At 28.7% G+C, this 17,472-nt stretch overlaps 1 protein-coding gene across 3 annotated transcripts in view; it reads left to right on the forward strand.

The window, feature by feature from the left end:
- The window catches only part of LOC112594801 (band 4.1-like protein 4), a 148,201-nt gene that overhangs the window by 57,435 nt on the left and 73,294 nt on the right, over positions 1-17,472 (forward strand). For all 3 annotated transcript variants that reach the window (XM_025339803.1, XM_025339802.1, XM_025339804.1), the window contains exons 3-5: positions 11,487-11,591; positions 13,059-13,101; positions 15,951-16,029. In XM_025339803.1, the coding sequence (XP_025195588.1) occupies positions 11,487-11,591; positions 13,059-13,101; positions 15,951-16,029 (227 nt within the window). The remainder of the gene's footprint in view (positions 1-11,486; positions 11,592-13,058; positions 13,102-15,950; positions 16,030-17,472) is intronic.

Here is a 17,472-nt window from a genome sequence, read left to right on the forward strand (position 1 = left end):
ATTTAAATCCTAACTCGATCGGTTGATTATAGTCACCAAGTACGTTAACTCTTTAATTATTTACCTGTCGACATTATTTTTAATTTTTTTGTGAACATTTAAGCAATCATTGTTTTATTTTCTGGCTATTAAATTAAAACAAATATGCTCACGTAGTTGTATATTTTATTTTGATCGCTCTGTACTCTGTTAACAAAAGCAAGTCCGGTGTCCGCGGAGAATTCTCCTTAATATAAGCGTATGGCGTGGTAGTGATGAGAAGTTACACTCTTACCTGACCGCGTTAATCCATGGCAGCCACCAATGTGTAAATCCCTCGACACAATGTACAACTTGGAATTAAAAGTCCTCCCCTCCTATATGCTTTGACATCGTACAAACTTATACCGCGTTCCATGTTATTTAGTTTTAAAGAAGTAGAGTGGAGCAGGGCGGTGCTCGGTGTGGCTCGGAAAGTCACGAAGTTATCCTCCGGCATTTTCAATTTCGAGTAATATGATTTAAAGGTCTTAGATCGCGGTCGAGATTGGTTATTTCTATTTGAATACTCGATTTACGGACATATAGTTATTTTAATTGGTTGGGCTGTGACTTTAATAATAACATATATTATTGTATAGATCATATTATATGCACATTTTTAGGTTTATACCGACTTTAGAACGTCTACGTTTAAATTCCGAATAAAACCACAATGAAAACCACACGTTTTGATAATGTGATGCGTTGTTTCGGGTTTATCGATAGGTCAAAAAAAATGATTTCACATTACATCCATTGCCTATGTATTGCTGTTTAAAAAATTAATAGTCAGGTATTGTAAAACCGCTGGATTCGTTATTTGCATAAATGTATTGATACTAATCGAATAACTAATTTACTATTTCTCATATTTGAAAACCTATATCTTGTATTATCTTTATACGATATGCATGTATACTTACCTTAGTGAAATATATTAAAAACCGTTCGTTTGGTTTGGTGTATTTATCGGAATATTCTACTGTGATATTATTAAAGTTGGTATATGTTTATGGATATACGTCGGTAATATATGATGTACTGTAAGAAACAAATGGATCTGAAATAGGTGTTATTATATTATGGGTTGGAGTAAAGGAACGGTCCTTTGTCCGTTGTTTTAATAGACCTGTTTCTGCTGTCATCGTTTTTTGATCCAAGGCACACATCAATAACAATGACATTTTTTTTAAATCAACAATCAGTCAATGTGACGTTGCAGATGATATGATTGCACGAGTGTTCCAAAACTTTAGAAAATGCCATATCAAGTGTATTTATGGAGATAACTCCTAGATAAATGTTGTTATCGTATGTTCTATACATAATCTAAATTAACTATAGAATCTTGTAAATAGAATAAAAATTTAATTTAATAAATATTTTGAGTATTTTTTGCTTTTTGAAATTTATTGGGTTTTTATAGTGTACCTACTATAAAATATAATATATAATACAATCATACATTATATGATATCTTAAGTCTAGACAAATTCTCAATTTTTTCTTTGTCTATTTTTATCTGTTTATACAGAAAATTTTAACTTGTACCTAATATTATAAACGGAACAAGTAATCGCGGGTTATCAATATTACGTATTATTTATCATATTATGTATGGACAGCGATATTACTTAAAAGTTGTTAGTATCCCCGTATTCACCTTACCCAGACAACTTTGAGTTTCCGTCTTTTAATCTTTTCAAGCTCTTGTTCGATGATAGCAGCGGGATAGCGATAATATTTCTGAACAAAACAGATGACACGTTTAGGGGTCTGGAAAATGAATGAAAACAACATTAATGGCGAACCGGAGGCGCTTTAATTTATCGTTTTCCGAGTGTCGGCTGCCCTTTTTCTTCGTTCACAGAAAACAGACAAGACAAAACGATTAAAATACGTCCGCCATCCACCACACCACATTCTTTATTACGAAATTTGTCAGTTTTCGAGACTTGAGAGGTTTTGTTTTCGAGATATCGCTATAAATGACACTTTAATGACGATACCCGAGTATTACACGTATATAGTACAAAGTTTTAGAAAAAAAAACGTTGGTGTAATAGTGTTTATAATAACTATCATAACACGATATTTATATTTTATTTTAATATACGTTAAATTTAACATAAACATTCTCTCGTATTTCTCCATTAAATTGATCTATTCATTATAGTACAACGCCGTATCAAGGATAGACAACGTTTATAGTTTTATAATAAAACAGTAAAAGTTGGTAAAAATGTTTTTCGTTGGTTGGCTTTCTACAAACATTATAATCAATTATTTTACAAGTTTATTTGTATTAATTTTTTTTTTTATACATTTTATAGCATAGATAGTATATTATGTATATTAAATTAATAACAATTATTATTATTTTGAGTTCTGACGTGTGCTTTGAAAATCTTGAAAGTTCAGCAAATATACCTCTATTATAATATTTTAGGTACAATTATTTACTTTCCATTTTATTCCTGTTTTGCTTGTTGTTTATGGATTTCATAAAAAATATGAATAGCTTACGCGATATTAATAAATATAGGTACATAAAATTATACGATGTAACATATAGTTATAACGATTACACCGATAACTGCACATTGAGACGTAACACATAATTAAAATAAGTGATTATATACTTTCTTTTTTCAAGTAAATTTTTTTTTTTTTTTTTGATTTACATACAATCGAATAGTTCAAAAGATTAATATTTCTCCCGCACATGAGTGAAAAACTTTAAAGACGACATTATTTTTGAAAAATGAAAAAGAATCAATGTAATAGTGTTTTCGAATTGTGTGCATTGATGATTCTCGCGCGTCCTCTTTTTTTCTTGCACAAACAATATCATCTTCATTATACAGGTTACAAGTATACAATATATACCTACCGTTGTCTTTTTAACGAACAATACGATTATTTTCGGCCGTACGATCTTCAAACATGTCGGCAATATCCTGAAATCACGTGTTTGCGTTTTAACGACGAGAGGGTAAACATCACAATATTTCAACAGTATTTGGTGAGCTCGATCATATTCTACGTACACATTACACAGCTTGTGTGTGTGTGTTGTAGTTGCTACATAACATAGAACGTATCCATGAAAGGCAAATGAACTTATGTACTCATGCGTGTGTATATAGAATATAATGTAGATACACACGATGCGAGAACGGTTGAAAATAATACCTTTAAGGAGTAGGTATATAGTTGATAAAATTTCGTATTCGTTAAAGTACAGATATTATTATACCCGCAAGTACCTAATATTATACTCGCGGTGATTTATTTAATTACGTCGGGTAATGATGTATTGCGTAATGTAATAACATAACGTTATGACATTGTATATTATTATAAAAACTCGTTTGATTCGAAAATAGGATTACTGTACGTGCGATTTACGTGCATCCATCCCGCTTTAGCAGCACGAGCGATAGCGGAGATTATCGGTTAAAATACGCATGTAATATTATTATGTTATGTTCGACGACGCGTGGAATACGAAAAAGCGGTATCGACCATAGCGGGAGCGCAACACCAGCTGTCTTGCCGCGGTACCGACAGGTACAATTTAATATTAATATATAAATATACATATAAGATATGCCTATACTATAATAGCCCCGGTGGTATTAGGTATAAAACGCGTAAAAAGACAATTAAAACGATCTGCAACGCAAGTATTATTTGTAACGGTGGTTTGTTTTGTTGTCGATAATAATATGTCGTAATAGACCACCGCCATCGTGCGCGTAAGGTGACTTGGTTGTTGCCGGGGTAGGGGGTCGTAATTGCGATACAAGTTATCTGGGGGGAGAATTGATATTCCTTATGGATAATTAATGTTACCATAAATGGGGGTTTGAGCAAGAGGTTTTATATCAATGCGAGGACACATTTGGGTATTAGTGTATTACAACTATAATAATATTGTTTATGTGTTATTTTAATTAATACTTTACTAAATGATTTCAAGACGGTCGTGTTATACTTATTATTGTATCTTCGAGATTATATATGTTGATGGCTAATGTTGAACTGTCATTTATCCATTGCCTGATCTAAGTCTCGGATGACTAGAATGCAGCTATTAATATTGGATGTCTCACTATAAAAAAATTGATATTAATAAATCTTAAAATAATGCCTTAAATAAATATTTTTTTAATATTTGATAAAAGTGGCGACGAAAAAAATATTTTAACTAGGTATATGGTTCATATTGTACCTAGTACTTTAAATTAATTCATAAGTAGAGATAATAAAATTAAGTAAGCTGCTATTAAGTAGAAATTTAAAATACACGGGTAATTTCTTAAAATGTTTTCTTTTCTTGAATATTATCTTTAATCACTTTAAAAATTCTAGGATATTTACTTCAAGTCTCTAAAACATCCTCAGCCTCGAAGGCCTGATGCATTGCACTTCCGCTAAGTTCGGAATTTTAATAAAGTATAATAATTTATATACATATTTTATGTTTGTAAATATTTTATAGTGATTATTTAAACAGTTAAATAAAAGATGTAATAAATGTAACGGTTGGTTCAGTGAAAATTTATCACTACGGTCGAGATATTTGTTATGGTAGTACATGGTAATATGTTAACGTTATCTAATAGAATAATAATATATTATATCATTGCACAGACGAAGAGCAACGCGCTCCTAAAGGTGCATGAAAAATTAAAATATTATAAAAATTTTTATTTTATCAAAATACACCCTATGCAATGAATATCAGCATACCGCCGATAACTACATTAAAAATAAAGCGTGTTCCACGAAAATTATTTCAAAGCTTTGCGTGTGTTATCATTTGGTTTATTGTTTACAGCCTGTTATGATCATGCAAATGAGTGCATTACTATTCTGGTCGGGTACGACGGTACCCGTGGGACCTATAAACAAATAGATGCCAAATAGTTTTTAAATTATTATTATTATTATTATTACTTATCGTACGTTCTACCAGTGCATTTTCATGTCAGATATTTTTGTACGCAGTTTTATGTTCGCATACACCAGGATTTAATATTAAACTCAGTGCAATGCCGCTGGGAAATAATTTACCAAGCACATTACGCCACACTCATGGAATATTGTTGCGGAGCATAATAATTAGTACGAATGCGTGGCATTAATTCGATTCATTGCGATAAAATATAAGACACGCTGCACCGTTTGTTTTCGGTTTAAATACACGCGCATCGAGTTCATTCGAAAAATTAACATTAAAATCGATCGTGCGTCTTCAAATTACATAAACGTGGTGTAAACGTCTGCTATTATTATGATGTTTATATTACACGAAATGGAATACTTATCGAGTAGTTAGAACTTTGCAGCTTGTGTGCACATTAAAATAAAATGATTTCGAGAAATATTTTACGTGATGTAGGCATTATGAATAAAATCGCTATTACAATTACTTTACTCTCCAATAGTTTAACGGTGTATGATACATTTTTAACTAAGTAGTTACATCATATACATGATTATTCTTCAAGTATGATAATCCTATTTTTTTTTAATTATACAACAGTTATTCAAAATCTGAGTTTTGTAATTTTCAATTAAACTTTTAGACAATGTTTTCAAATTATTGAGATTTTTTTTTTATTTAAATATTGTTCTGTAGAGATACAAATTTCTGTTTTTTTAAATGATTACCCACATTTTAAATTGTAAATTATTTAGCGAATAATTTATCGACATATGTTATAGTATGTAAAAATGGTTCTAGTATTATAAACACTAGATTCAATAATAAATCTATTTTATATTTTTGTGAAACCATTTAAAATGACTTTTGTCTTTAGAATAAATATTTTAGTAATTATTCAATTACTTTTTTAAATATTGAATAGGTACATTAAAATTTGTAAAAAATTATCCACTTTGTAATTGTATTATAATTTACAATAAAAAAGGGGTTTTTCATTTTAATAACATAAGTTAATATCGCTACCTAATAGTCCTTAATTAGAATGAAAAATCTCAATAATTTTAAAATATGGTTTTTATGTATTTATTTTTAATATTTAAATAATCAAAATTTCAACAAATTCATTATTAAATAAAAAAAATTTAGAAGAACATACTTGGTGTATCACCCTATACATTGCATATATTTTTTTTTCTGACATGAACACATCTCAAGTCACTGTAGTTGTTTTGGTGAAAGTAAAATTTAAGTAATAAGATTATATCTTAGAAGTTGGAATAAATAAAATGATTATCATTATATCAAAATTTAGTACATGTTTTATTTTTTATTCTTAAAAGGGAACTGTTGTTTCGGTGACCTAAAACTCAAGCAATCGTGGCTATAAAACCATGTAGATAAAAGTATAATAAACTCAGTCAAAATATTTCAATTGAACTTAAGTATACATATATAAAACACGATATATTATTAAATCAAGCGTTGAAACATAATAACTTATAATACGTATCGCAATACTAGTCGTTTTGTACGTTTTCTCGCATCAATCGTTCCTATATTATACACACTTTTCTTACGGTTGAACCAACATACCCTGTTTTGGGTAAACGCGATATTATTAAATCCAGCCCACGTAAGCAACCCATATAGTTTTCAACTACATCATTACGTTGAAAGGGCTTAGTGCACAGTACAAGTGAACTAATAATAATAATTGTCATAAATCATACGCGATGAAGTCAAAGCGGAAGTACATGTGACCATGTATCACATGTTTTGACAATGAAACAACTCTCGCGTCCTTGCCAAAATTAGTCCGCGATAAGCGTAACTGTAATATTACGAAACTATAATAATATAATACCTGTTTGTCTCTTGAACGTTACACTTGTTGAGAAGTTGGCTGTCTTTAGTAAAATAATAAAAAACATCTTGGCGTATGGGTATACAATATTTATTCACAGTGATTTATCAAGCATGGTTATCCCCTATTTTTTAATTTAAATAATGTATTTAATCAAATAATTTATTCAAAAAAGAATCATAATTGTCATGATTTTTGGAATTTTTAAGTAAAACATATTTTCAATTTTTAGGATTTTAACAATTTTTGTTCCTCAAGTACAAATTGCTCTTTTTACTGTAAATTATTTATCTGATAGTTTATTAATATTTTAAAGTTTTTAAAATTGATTATCAATTGAGTATAATACATAATTAGTTTAAATATATTAATATTTAAAGGATTTTTATTTAAAGTCATTTTTAAAGACTATTATCTTTAGTATAAACATTTTAATAACTCAGAAATTATTTGTTTAAATTTTATGTGGATATATTTTGATCAAGATTTTCAAAATAACTATCTAGTTAACAACTGAAGGTAAAAAAGATAGGGCTTCAAATTAAAAACAGAAGTTTTCATTACTATAGAGCACTAAGTTAAGTTAGGTTAGATTTATCTAAGTACTTAAAAATATGGCCTTTAAGTAAATATACGTGACGATTCTAAAAATCAAAATTTTAATAAATGCATTATTAAAATGTAAAAAGAGCGAAAAGTGAGCATTCTTTGTGAATCACTCTTTGTCTCATTGTATAATATAAATTGTAAGTGTCTTGTATATGAACTTAAGTACATACTTATTTCATAATAAAACTACATAATATATACCTATAATATTTGAAATGGGTTTTGACTCACTTGATTTTCTCGCGAAAAATTAAATATGAAATTGCAAGAAAACTAACGAATAACAGAAAAATCTTATCAGGAACATTTGAGGCTATTTAATATTGTGTACTCTTGGGAAAGATATTATTAAACCATTGCTGCAGTTTAACCGAAATGATCGAGTGTGGCGTGCGTGTGTGGTATATTAACATGCGAAAATATCATATCGGTTTCGGCGAGATTGCCTATTAAACTGCTGCTCGGCGACCCTTTTATCGTTTTTGATAAATCGATGAGGATCCCGCGGCAGTCTATAGCGTATTGTGTGTGCCGCAGACGAATGAATTTTCCATGGTCGTTCTATATTAACTGGATGTTACGCCTATCCACGACGCAGCTTCCCTTCGTGCATGTTGTATGAAAGCAGTTAACGTCTTAAGTGCACGGCGGCGTTGGAAAGGCGAAGAGCTATCTATATAGTTTTATTATATATATAAGTATACAGACATAAACTGCAACGGCGCACTGACCAAAACGAGGCTTTGTTTGATTGATGGTTTTCGCGTCTCATGAATTATGCATGTGTGTGTGTGTGTGTTGATGTGTGTGGGGTCTATTTTCCGGGTGCAAAAATGTGAGTAGTATAATTTCTTTTTCACCCCCGCGACGATGTTTATTTTCTCCGAGAACACTTGGACCCATTCTGGTGTGTTGTTATTTTGTTTTATTTATTATGTGTATACCTATAAGTATTCAAACTAGTAACTACCTGAAGTGTATATAAAATATTGAAAATGCGTTTGTGTGTGTATGCACGAGAGTGGAATAAAATAGAGTAAGAGTGCGAGAGAAGAAAAAAGGATGATATGAAACGGAAAGGAATGAAAATTGTTTTTATTTTAATTTTCGGTTCATTATTATTCGTATAAATATCGATTCGATGGCCAGAAACGATGGGAAAATCTGCAGAATGTACCTTTGGGAAACAAATTTGAAGATGTCTAAAAAAAACATAGCGCATAATATTATATTGAAATTAAAAGTTTTTTCCATGTTTTAACCGAAGTTATTTTTTTTATTTGTGAAATACTTTAATCTATATACAGAAATAAATGTATAATATATTATGTAGTATTATCGTTGAGAAAACCACACATTAATTAACATATACAATAATAATATATCGAAATAAGTTTTTTGTAAGAATATACATAAGCAAAAAAATATACAAAAAAAAACATGAAAATACATTTTTGTATTAATATGGTACGTATAACAACGAGTTGTGTGTATTTTACATTTCCGCGTCCATCTGTGTCTGCAGTAACTGTTACTTGAGTGTTACTGTATTGTTTACATTTTTTTAAACGTTTTTTAACTAAACCAAATACTGAACTACTAACCACATGAGTAAGTTATTGAATCTAATTTTTTTTTTTTTTATTATAATACCATTCAAATTAATAAATTTTCTACTATTGCTGTTCCATGCGACCTATTTCACCTAGTGCTGCCAGCACTGTGCTGGATACAGTATTTTCCTTAATTAACGAGATGATAACTATAAATGTTTATCATAACTACTATAACTTTCAAGAAACTAATTATCCAAACATTTTAAAATACCTGGGGAACTTTAATTGGATTGAGACAATACTCAACGTTGATTCCGCCGCTAGTGCTCTATGTGATGCCATAAATTACTGTATTCAATACTTCGTCCCAATATCAAGGTATATAAATTCTAATTTCTCAATTTGGTTTTCAAAAAAAAAGTTAAATCAATTATTCTGGCTAAAAGATATGCGCGTGCCCTTTTCAAATCTTCTAATGATTCGCGCTAGTATGCCCAGTTTTCTAATCTCCGAGCTTAGTATAAATTCGAGTCCAAGAAATGTTATAAAAAATATATTGGCCCTACCTAAGCTGCTCTAAAAAATATTTCCATTTACTTTTAGAAATTAATTTGTAGCGTTAAGTCTGGCAATTATATATCTAACACTGTTTGTTTGAACGATTTCTCTAGATTTGCTTTTCAGTAAATTGCTAACACCTGTCCTGTTTTCTGAGTTCTTCAGCTCAGTGTACTCTCCTCATTCCTCTAAAAGTTATATCAAACTTCTTTATCTAAGTTATGACTTACCTAATAATTGTTACATTAGTGTTGCTGACATCGAGATAGGTCTTGAAAGAACCGCAGATCCAGATGGTGTACCAGGAATTTTCCTTTTCAATCTTAAGTCTTTTTTCTCCGTACCACTCTAGCTAATTTCCAAACGTTTGTAGGATATTCCTGTTCATTTGAAGTTATAAGTTCAATAACTTGTGTTCTTAAATCGGGTGATAAATCCGTTGTCAGAAACTATAGACCTATCTCTATTATAAGTCATATTGTTAAATATTATTACTAACTTATTAACATACGAGTATTTTCCTAATAGTACCTATACATTTTTAAAAATAATACTAAGTAAATATTTTTTTTAGTGCGGTATAATCTAAGTATAAAGTAGGTATTACTTAGGTAATTAAAATGTTAGAATAACTCGTGATTCATGGTATTGTAGAATGTTATCATTAGTCGGATATTTGTGTTTGAACTCGAAAAATGTTGTAAAAATGAACTAAAATGAATAACACTTACTCGGAGTATCTTTATTCGAGAACTATAGTTCGCACTTGAAAGTTTTATTACCAAGATCATATCGTATTTTTATTACCGTCTAGCTCATTTTTTTATACTACATACTATTAAGAGAAACTACCCGATGAACAGTTTTATGTGAGCCACACCGGTGATTTTATGTTGTTCAAAAATCACCAACCTTAAAGGTATTACTTCGATATTTTATATTTTACTTTAGTAAGTCGTATATGTTATGGAATTTTTCATTTGAAATAAATATATTTAGACCACAATTCAAATTCGAAAGATATTTATTCAAAAAAAAAAAAAAAAAAAAACAGAAGCTTATAAATTATGAATGAAAAATATAAAGTGTGTTGTAAAAAATGTACTATTAAAAATACCATGTAAATTTTATTTTAGATATTATTGTTTTAAATCTTGAAATGTATAGTCTTATTTATCCAAATGCAGGTCAGTTGTAATCATTTTAATACAATAAATTATATTTGAATAATTATACCGAAATATTCGTAACTTATAAAGTTATGAATTTTATTATTTGAAGATGATTATTAGATAAATATGATTACAATTATCTTATTATTCATATTATTGACTGTAGTTTTAACTTGAAAAACATCAAACTTTTTTATATCTAAATGTAGGCACTTGAGTACTTTATTGAGTCCATAGCGTGATTGACATACTAAATAATATCTCAGTAAAAATATCAAATAAATAATAAATTTGTATTAAACCATATAAAAACTGAAAAACACAATGTTTCGAGTTTACATTAATAATATATTTCACATTTAGTGTATTTATGCAAATTATTTTTGTTGAATAAATTTAAAATAAACATTTTCTCGGTTTTTTGTGAATCAACTATCAATAATTATTGTTTCAGTTGAGTATAAATATTTTTCTGTTAAGTTCAATTTTTATTTTTTCGTTTAAAATGTCTTTTGAATATTATTTTTATTCTATTTATTTATAAATCATAAAAACGGTTTTTATTAGAATTACCATAATATTTATAACTGTATTCTTTATAATATTAAATTATTTTTGTATCTTGTTTCTTATACTATTGTATTATTAAACCTACCTACACATTCTATTTAAACAATTATTATTTAATTGAGTTTATTTAAATAAATTTATTTTTTTTAAAGTGATTTATTTAATTTTTAATTTTCCAGGGTTCGAGTTTGGGTCAAGAAGTTTTTGATGTAGTCGTGAGACATTTAAGCCTTCTCGAAACAGCTTACTTTGGTCTTCGTTATTTGGATTCACAAAATCAAACTGTAAGTTAAATTACCATTTTTGAAAAATATTTATTAATTTTTAAGTGTATTAAACAATTTTATTATTATTGTTTATTCAAATAATCTTAGGTTTAATTATTTTACTTCTCATCGAATAGTTAAAATTTTTATGAGTAATAATCATGATAATATAGCTTTAACCTTTGAGGTGCGTCGAACGAGGAATAAACAGACTTTTATATTGTGAATAAAACCGGTAATTCAGAGAATACATTTATTTTATGGTCTATAAGTGGGCAATATCAAGTAGATTTTATAAGTAAATATTTATAATAACACCCGAAACTTAGATCCATTGTTTGCTATAGGTAAACAATGTTCATGAATAATAGATAATAATATCATTTATATCCTTATAGGATCGTCAAAAAAGTCGACTACTTCAAATTTGAATAGATTTACACAACTATTCATGTCTATCTTGTACGTTCTTAAAACTACATTTTTTTTTTCTATAGTTATTAAATTTAGAAAACTACAATCCATACGTTTGTAAATAATACGCATAAAGAATATATATAATACGAAGCTTTTCATTGCTGGGAAGGGGGATAAACATCCATTGACGATATTTTGGCATGAGTTTAATAAGAGCTTATGGGTGTTTAATTAATCAAATAAGATGTCGGGATCATTGTCGCTTGATCCTCCTGGATAGAGATTAGAGATAAATAGTAGGGTTTGAAAATGAGGGTTTTTATGATAATGAAGGTAGCTAATTTATGAAAAATAGTAAAGTCTGGATATTTTAGTGACCTTATGCATGTAAAGATCTATATGGAGTGGAAATGTATATTTAGGCTTAGTTCGTAGATCTAGCTAATGGAAATGTATTTTAAAGTCTTTATTTTTATATCAGTTTATACGATTAAACACCACCAATAAGAATAAAAACTACAAAATTTAGTTTTTAGTTAATTTAAGCTTGAGTTAGATCAGATCTTGATTTCTGATCGTTGTCATAATTGCTATAGTGAGCTATACTCATAAACACACTTATAGTATGAAGGATATGATTTGAACATTAGTTATGTCTATTAGAGCTAATATATTTGAAGATTTTTGATTAAAATACAAGTATTTTTTTTTTTTTTTTGTGTGGATTTCCAAAGTCACATACCATACATATATATCTTTGAGCTGATGAGTATATATTTATATTTTAGTTTTGAGAGAGATTTTCAAATATTTTTCTTCTCTGTACTCCGCACTTAATAATGTCCTACGCGGTACAACTCTTGTCATATTATTTAGTAATAATATAATAGTATATGTGGAACATTTTGTTAATATATTCAATTATCATGATATTAACACAACAGTATAACATTGTTAATTATTGTGTACATAATTTATATTATATATATATTATAATTGTGTAGTGTGTATATCTATGTACTCATGCAGAGTCGATAATAATTTATATTTTACATAATTTTGTTTCAGCACTGGTTGGATCTGTCCAAGAAAATGAATAAACAAATGAAGGGTACGTATTCACATATATACGTTATGCGCGATTTTGCGTTAAAACCTTTTTGGTCGAAAGTTCGTGGATGAACCCGCAACTCCAGTTCTGGTCAGCCCTCCCGTCTTCCGCGCGTGGTACTAACCTTTATTTACGTCCAAAAGAGGGGGACATATATAACGTATTAAATCGGATATTTTTGATTATACACATAAATATTATGAACACGCGTGACACTCCGGTGGTGAGTAGCCAGTAGAGAGGGGGGCTTCGAGGCTTATTAATGGGGTTAGTCGCGCGGTATTTACGCGTTAAAACCGTAATAATTGTATAGTTGCGTTTAATAAGCTTGGGCTACAACCCTTGTCAACAGCGAGTGTGTGTTCAGTCCATTTTTTTTCATCATAACGAGCGTATGGATACATATTATATTATATATTTTAAAATCACAACTGCTATAGATTTATAACTGAATATTCTGGAAACCGAACCGGTGGCTACGCCTTATGCATATATAAAATTAAATCACTGAGTACGCTACTTCTCTTTTATTCTCTAATAACCCATTGATTAAAATTTTTGGTCTTATAATATTTTTAAATAATAATGTACTGAAAAATACATGGATTTTTTTTGACCATTTGAGGAATTTCGTGTTTTTGGTACAAACTTTTTTATTTTCTACCATGAACTATTAGATAGATGATTCTTTTTAAAATGCATCTGAATTAAAATTTGAACGAGTACTTTCTGAGTTATTAAACTAAATTTACTATAAGAATAACGGTCTTTAATAATGGTTTTATGTACGATATAAATGTATGGGTACTTGAAAATTGTTTATAAATTAGTAAATTTATGCTCATTTCTATAGTTTTAAAATCATCACTGCCTCTGAATATTTTAAGTCTATTTAATAGACTATATGATCATAGTATTTTAAGTTTGGTGACTTATAGAAACAACTGGGTTCAAGTTTTAAAATAAAATTATCAATATTTTCAATAAAAAGCACCTTCCGAATAATTTAAGTATCTTTGCTTAAAAATTTCAAAAGTTATTATTATTATAAATATTATATTAATAAATAGCATTTTTGATGAATCCTCATTTATACTTAATGCCACTGTATTAAATGTTATGATCGTGATCGTCGATATCCTTAAAATCTATAACATTACGCTAGACTAGTCTTTGTATACCCCCTGCTAATACTATAGCAATAATAATAATAATAGTAGTAATAATATCGTAACTGCTGTGCATGTTATTACTTACTGGATACTACAAACATACTCATATACGCCACCGCTCTCTCGACCCGGGAATTTTAATGGCAGTAAAAAACATTTCGATTAAAATCGCCAACACTCGTGATTTATGGGTCGTAATACGCGTATCGGTTGCGGCTCTTTCCTCCTCGTACTCGAGCTATATTATAATAAAATATATACCGGAATTATTTCGAAACGCGCAATAATCCGATACAATTCCATAGTAATATTTCGTAGTAAAATTGATATATTTATCTTTTTCAAAAACGATAAAATTGATCATTGTACACTGAGAGTCAAAACAAACTTTTACGAGTAGATACTCGTTTCAGTAATTAACAGTAAGACACTTGTCATCATAAATCATATTTATATCTAGTATTCTAAAAATGATTTTTATTTATATAATATATAAATTATAATATTTAGGCATGACATAACTTGTATATCGTACTTAATCGATCTGTCTAAAAACCGTGTCGATTTACGAAAAAATAATTTAATTTGAAATAACTAATAATTACGAGAATTCAGTTTATTTTATCGTTTTAAAATTATATGGTTTTATCGATTTCTTACATCTTACACCATATGCGTGTTTTGTAGCTTGAAATTAAAAAATTTAATTTTATAAGTCCACGATTTCTAGCAGATTTAAATGTAAAAAATAATTAAAAATTAATAAAGAAAAAACTAAAATTATATTAGAATGGTTGTCTTCAATCAAAAATAGTATAAGTGAACAACTAAGACAAAAATGAAGTCTTCGCAAGAGAAAGAAAGAGAAAAATAGAAAAAGGAGATCAATATTTTTTTTTAATAACGAGTACTTACTGGTGGAAACCAATTTGGGCGTCCATTACTTTTGCTCGTATTTTAAGTAGTTGTAAAACGTGCTTGTAATTAATTTTATGACATTAATTACGCCGGATATTTCCGCGTATGCGGGTGGGTGTAGATAGTAGAAATCCGTTGAAGAGTAGTTGGGCAGGTAAATATCGCATTTCGTTTTATTGGCAATATAAAAACGGAGAGACTTCTTTATGTTCGTAAAGAAAAAAAATAAGTAAAATAAATCACGAACGCTTTTTAAGATCAATTTTGTGGGAAAACGTTTCTTTCATTAAAGAATTCTCGGAAAGATATTATTTTTTTATTTTTTATTTTCAGTTTTTAGTGGTCCACTAGCTAATAGCTACACGCAGTTCTAAAATGATGAATTTAGTATTATTAGGTACATTCTAAAAGTTAATTCCACTGGGAAAGTCAACATTATTGGTATAAAGTTTGATGCACCATGTTGACTAATTGGTCCACCTACCCCATACACACTAGGCGCCATCACTATGTACGACGAGTGGGTGGTATTTTGTATACACACCTATATCCGATTACCCTTCATTATATTATATCGTATGCCTTGTACGTGTTGTACTGACTTGTATGGCTCACAAACATAACACATAGGTACTCAGAATTAAACATATTGTATAATTAATCTCTCTGGTTTCTCTAGTTTTTTACACAGAAACCGCGCGTATTATACTGTATTGTCGGTTTGTCTCAAAAATAAATAAATAATATTTTATGTTTTAGGTAATGAAAATTTCACGTTTTACTTTGGTGTGAAATTTTATGCCGCCGATCCATGTAAACTGGTCGAAGAAATCACCAGGTAAAATATTACAATTTGTATTTAATAATATAATTATAATGAGCATAATGGTATTGGGCGTTTATTTGAATATGGAAGATAATTTAATTTTCATTTGACCCGTGCTTTTGTAAACACATCAAAACCAGAAATATTTACTGCATATTACGATGTTATGTGTTGCTCGTTGACGAATTCGATCTTGTACTAAAATACCAACCAATTGCGTTTAGTGTCTATGCAGTAATTAGCTGTCTTGAAACCATTGATCGACTTTATGTTATCGTGGCAGATTTTTTTTATATGTTATATTACGTTGTGTGTTTGTTATAATAAAGTAATTTCGAGAAATAGAGAAAACTTTGGGTACGCATTAATCTGTTATAATGTAATGACGTGTTAACTGATTTTTGTTCAAATTCTGAATTTTTAAATATAATTTATCATACTTTAAAATGATATTTTCAGACACTACGATTTTATCTACCATTTAATAAGTGTCATATGGTGTTACAAACCACTTTTTCAAATGAAAACCGCTCTTTTTAATATAAATGTTTTCTTATTTATTGACAAACTTGAAATATTTAAATTGAGTTATACAACTTAATATATTTAGGATACTAATCAGGAATAACGATTTTACATCAAAAATAAAATATAGTTGTAATATTTTGTCTATTATACTAAGAAATTTTTTATTATTTAAACATTAATTATTATTATTTTTAAAACACATTTAAATCAATTAACATAAGCTAATAATCTTCAGTACAAAAAAATCTAATAATTTAAAAATTACTCGTTTAAAGGTTGGTTCGTAAATGTTATCATTTTTAAAACAACCATTAATTGTTATAAGTTACAATTTACAGTATAAAAATGTTCAGAAAAAATTTGTATTACCACTCGAAACTCGTAAAATTCTTAGATGACGTACCTATTTCAATATTCTGAAACTTAGTATTTGAATAGATTATCATGATATCGAAAAAAATAATAATAGGATTGAGCATAAATGTTTTATTCTGTATAACATGTATTTATTTACAAATGATTCGTTATCGATGTTATACCATTGTAAGATTTTTTATAAAAAAATTATCGTAAGTCATAATGGGCGAGTACAAAAAATAATAATAAAATATAATAAGCTTGTCTGTAATACTACTGTTGTTAAATGTATATTGAAGGACTGCGTATCGACAGGTTGAAGTGCGTGTACAACTAATTATTGGATCTGGTGATTTACGATAGTTTTAATAATGTGTATGCGTTTACTATCGCCTTGCGGCCGGCTAATCGGCGTAGCATTAGATGAATTACTTGGATCGACTGTTGTGTGGGCAGCAACTGTAGCTGTTGTGCCATTTATGCAAATAATATATTATAATTTATTATATTACTTTTTGCGATATATGGGTACGATCGGTTTTTTTTTAGAGCTGTAAACATGAAATCGGA

Source organism: Melanaphis sacchari, unplaced genomic scaffold (genome assembly GCF_002803265.2).
Source record: "Melanaphis sacchari strain LSU unplaced genomic scaffold, SCAv2.0 Contig23_pilon_pilon, whole genome shotgun sequence".
NCBI classification, from domain to species: domain Eukaryota; kingdom Metazoa; phylum Arthropoda; class Insecta; order Hemiptera; family Aphididae; genus Melanaphis; species Melanaphis sacchari.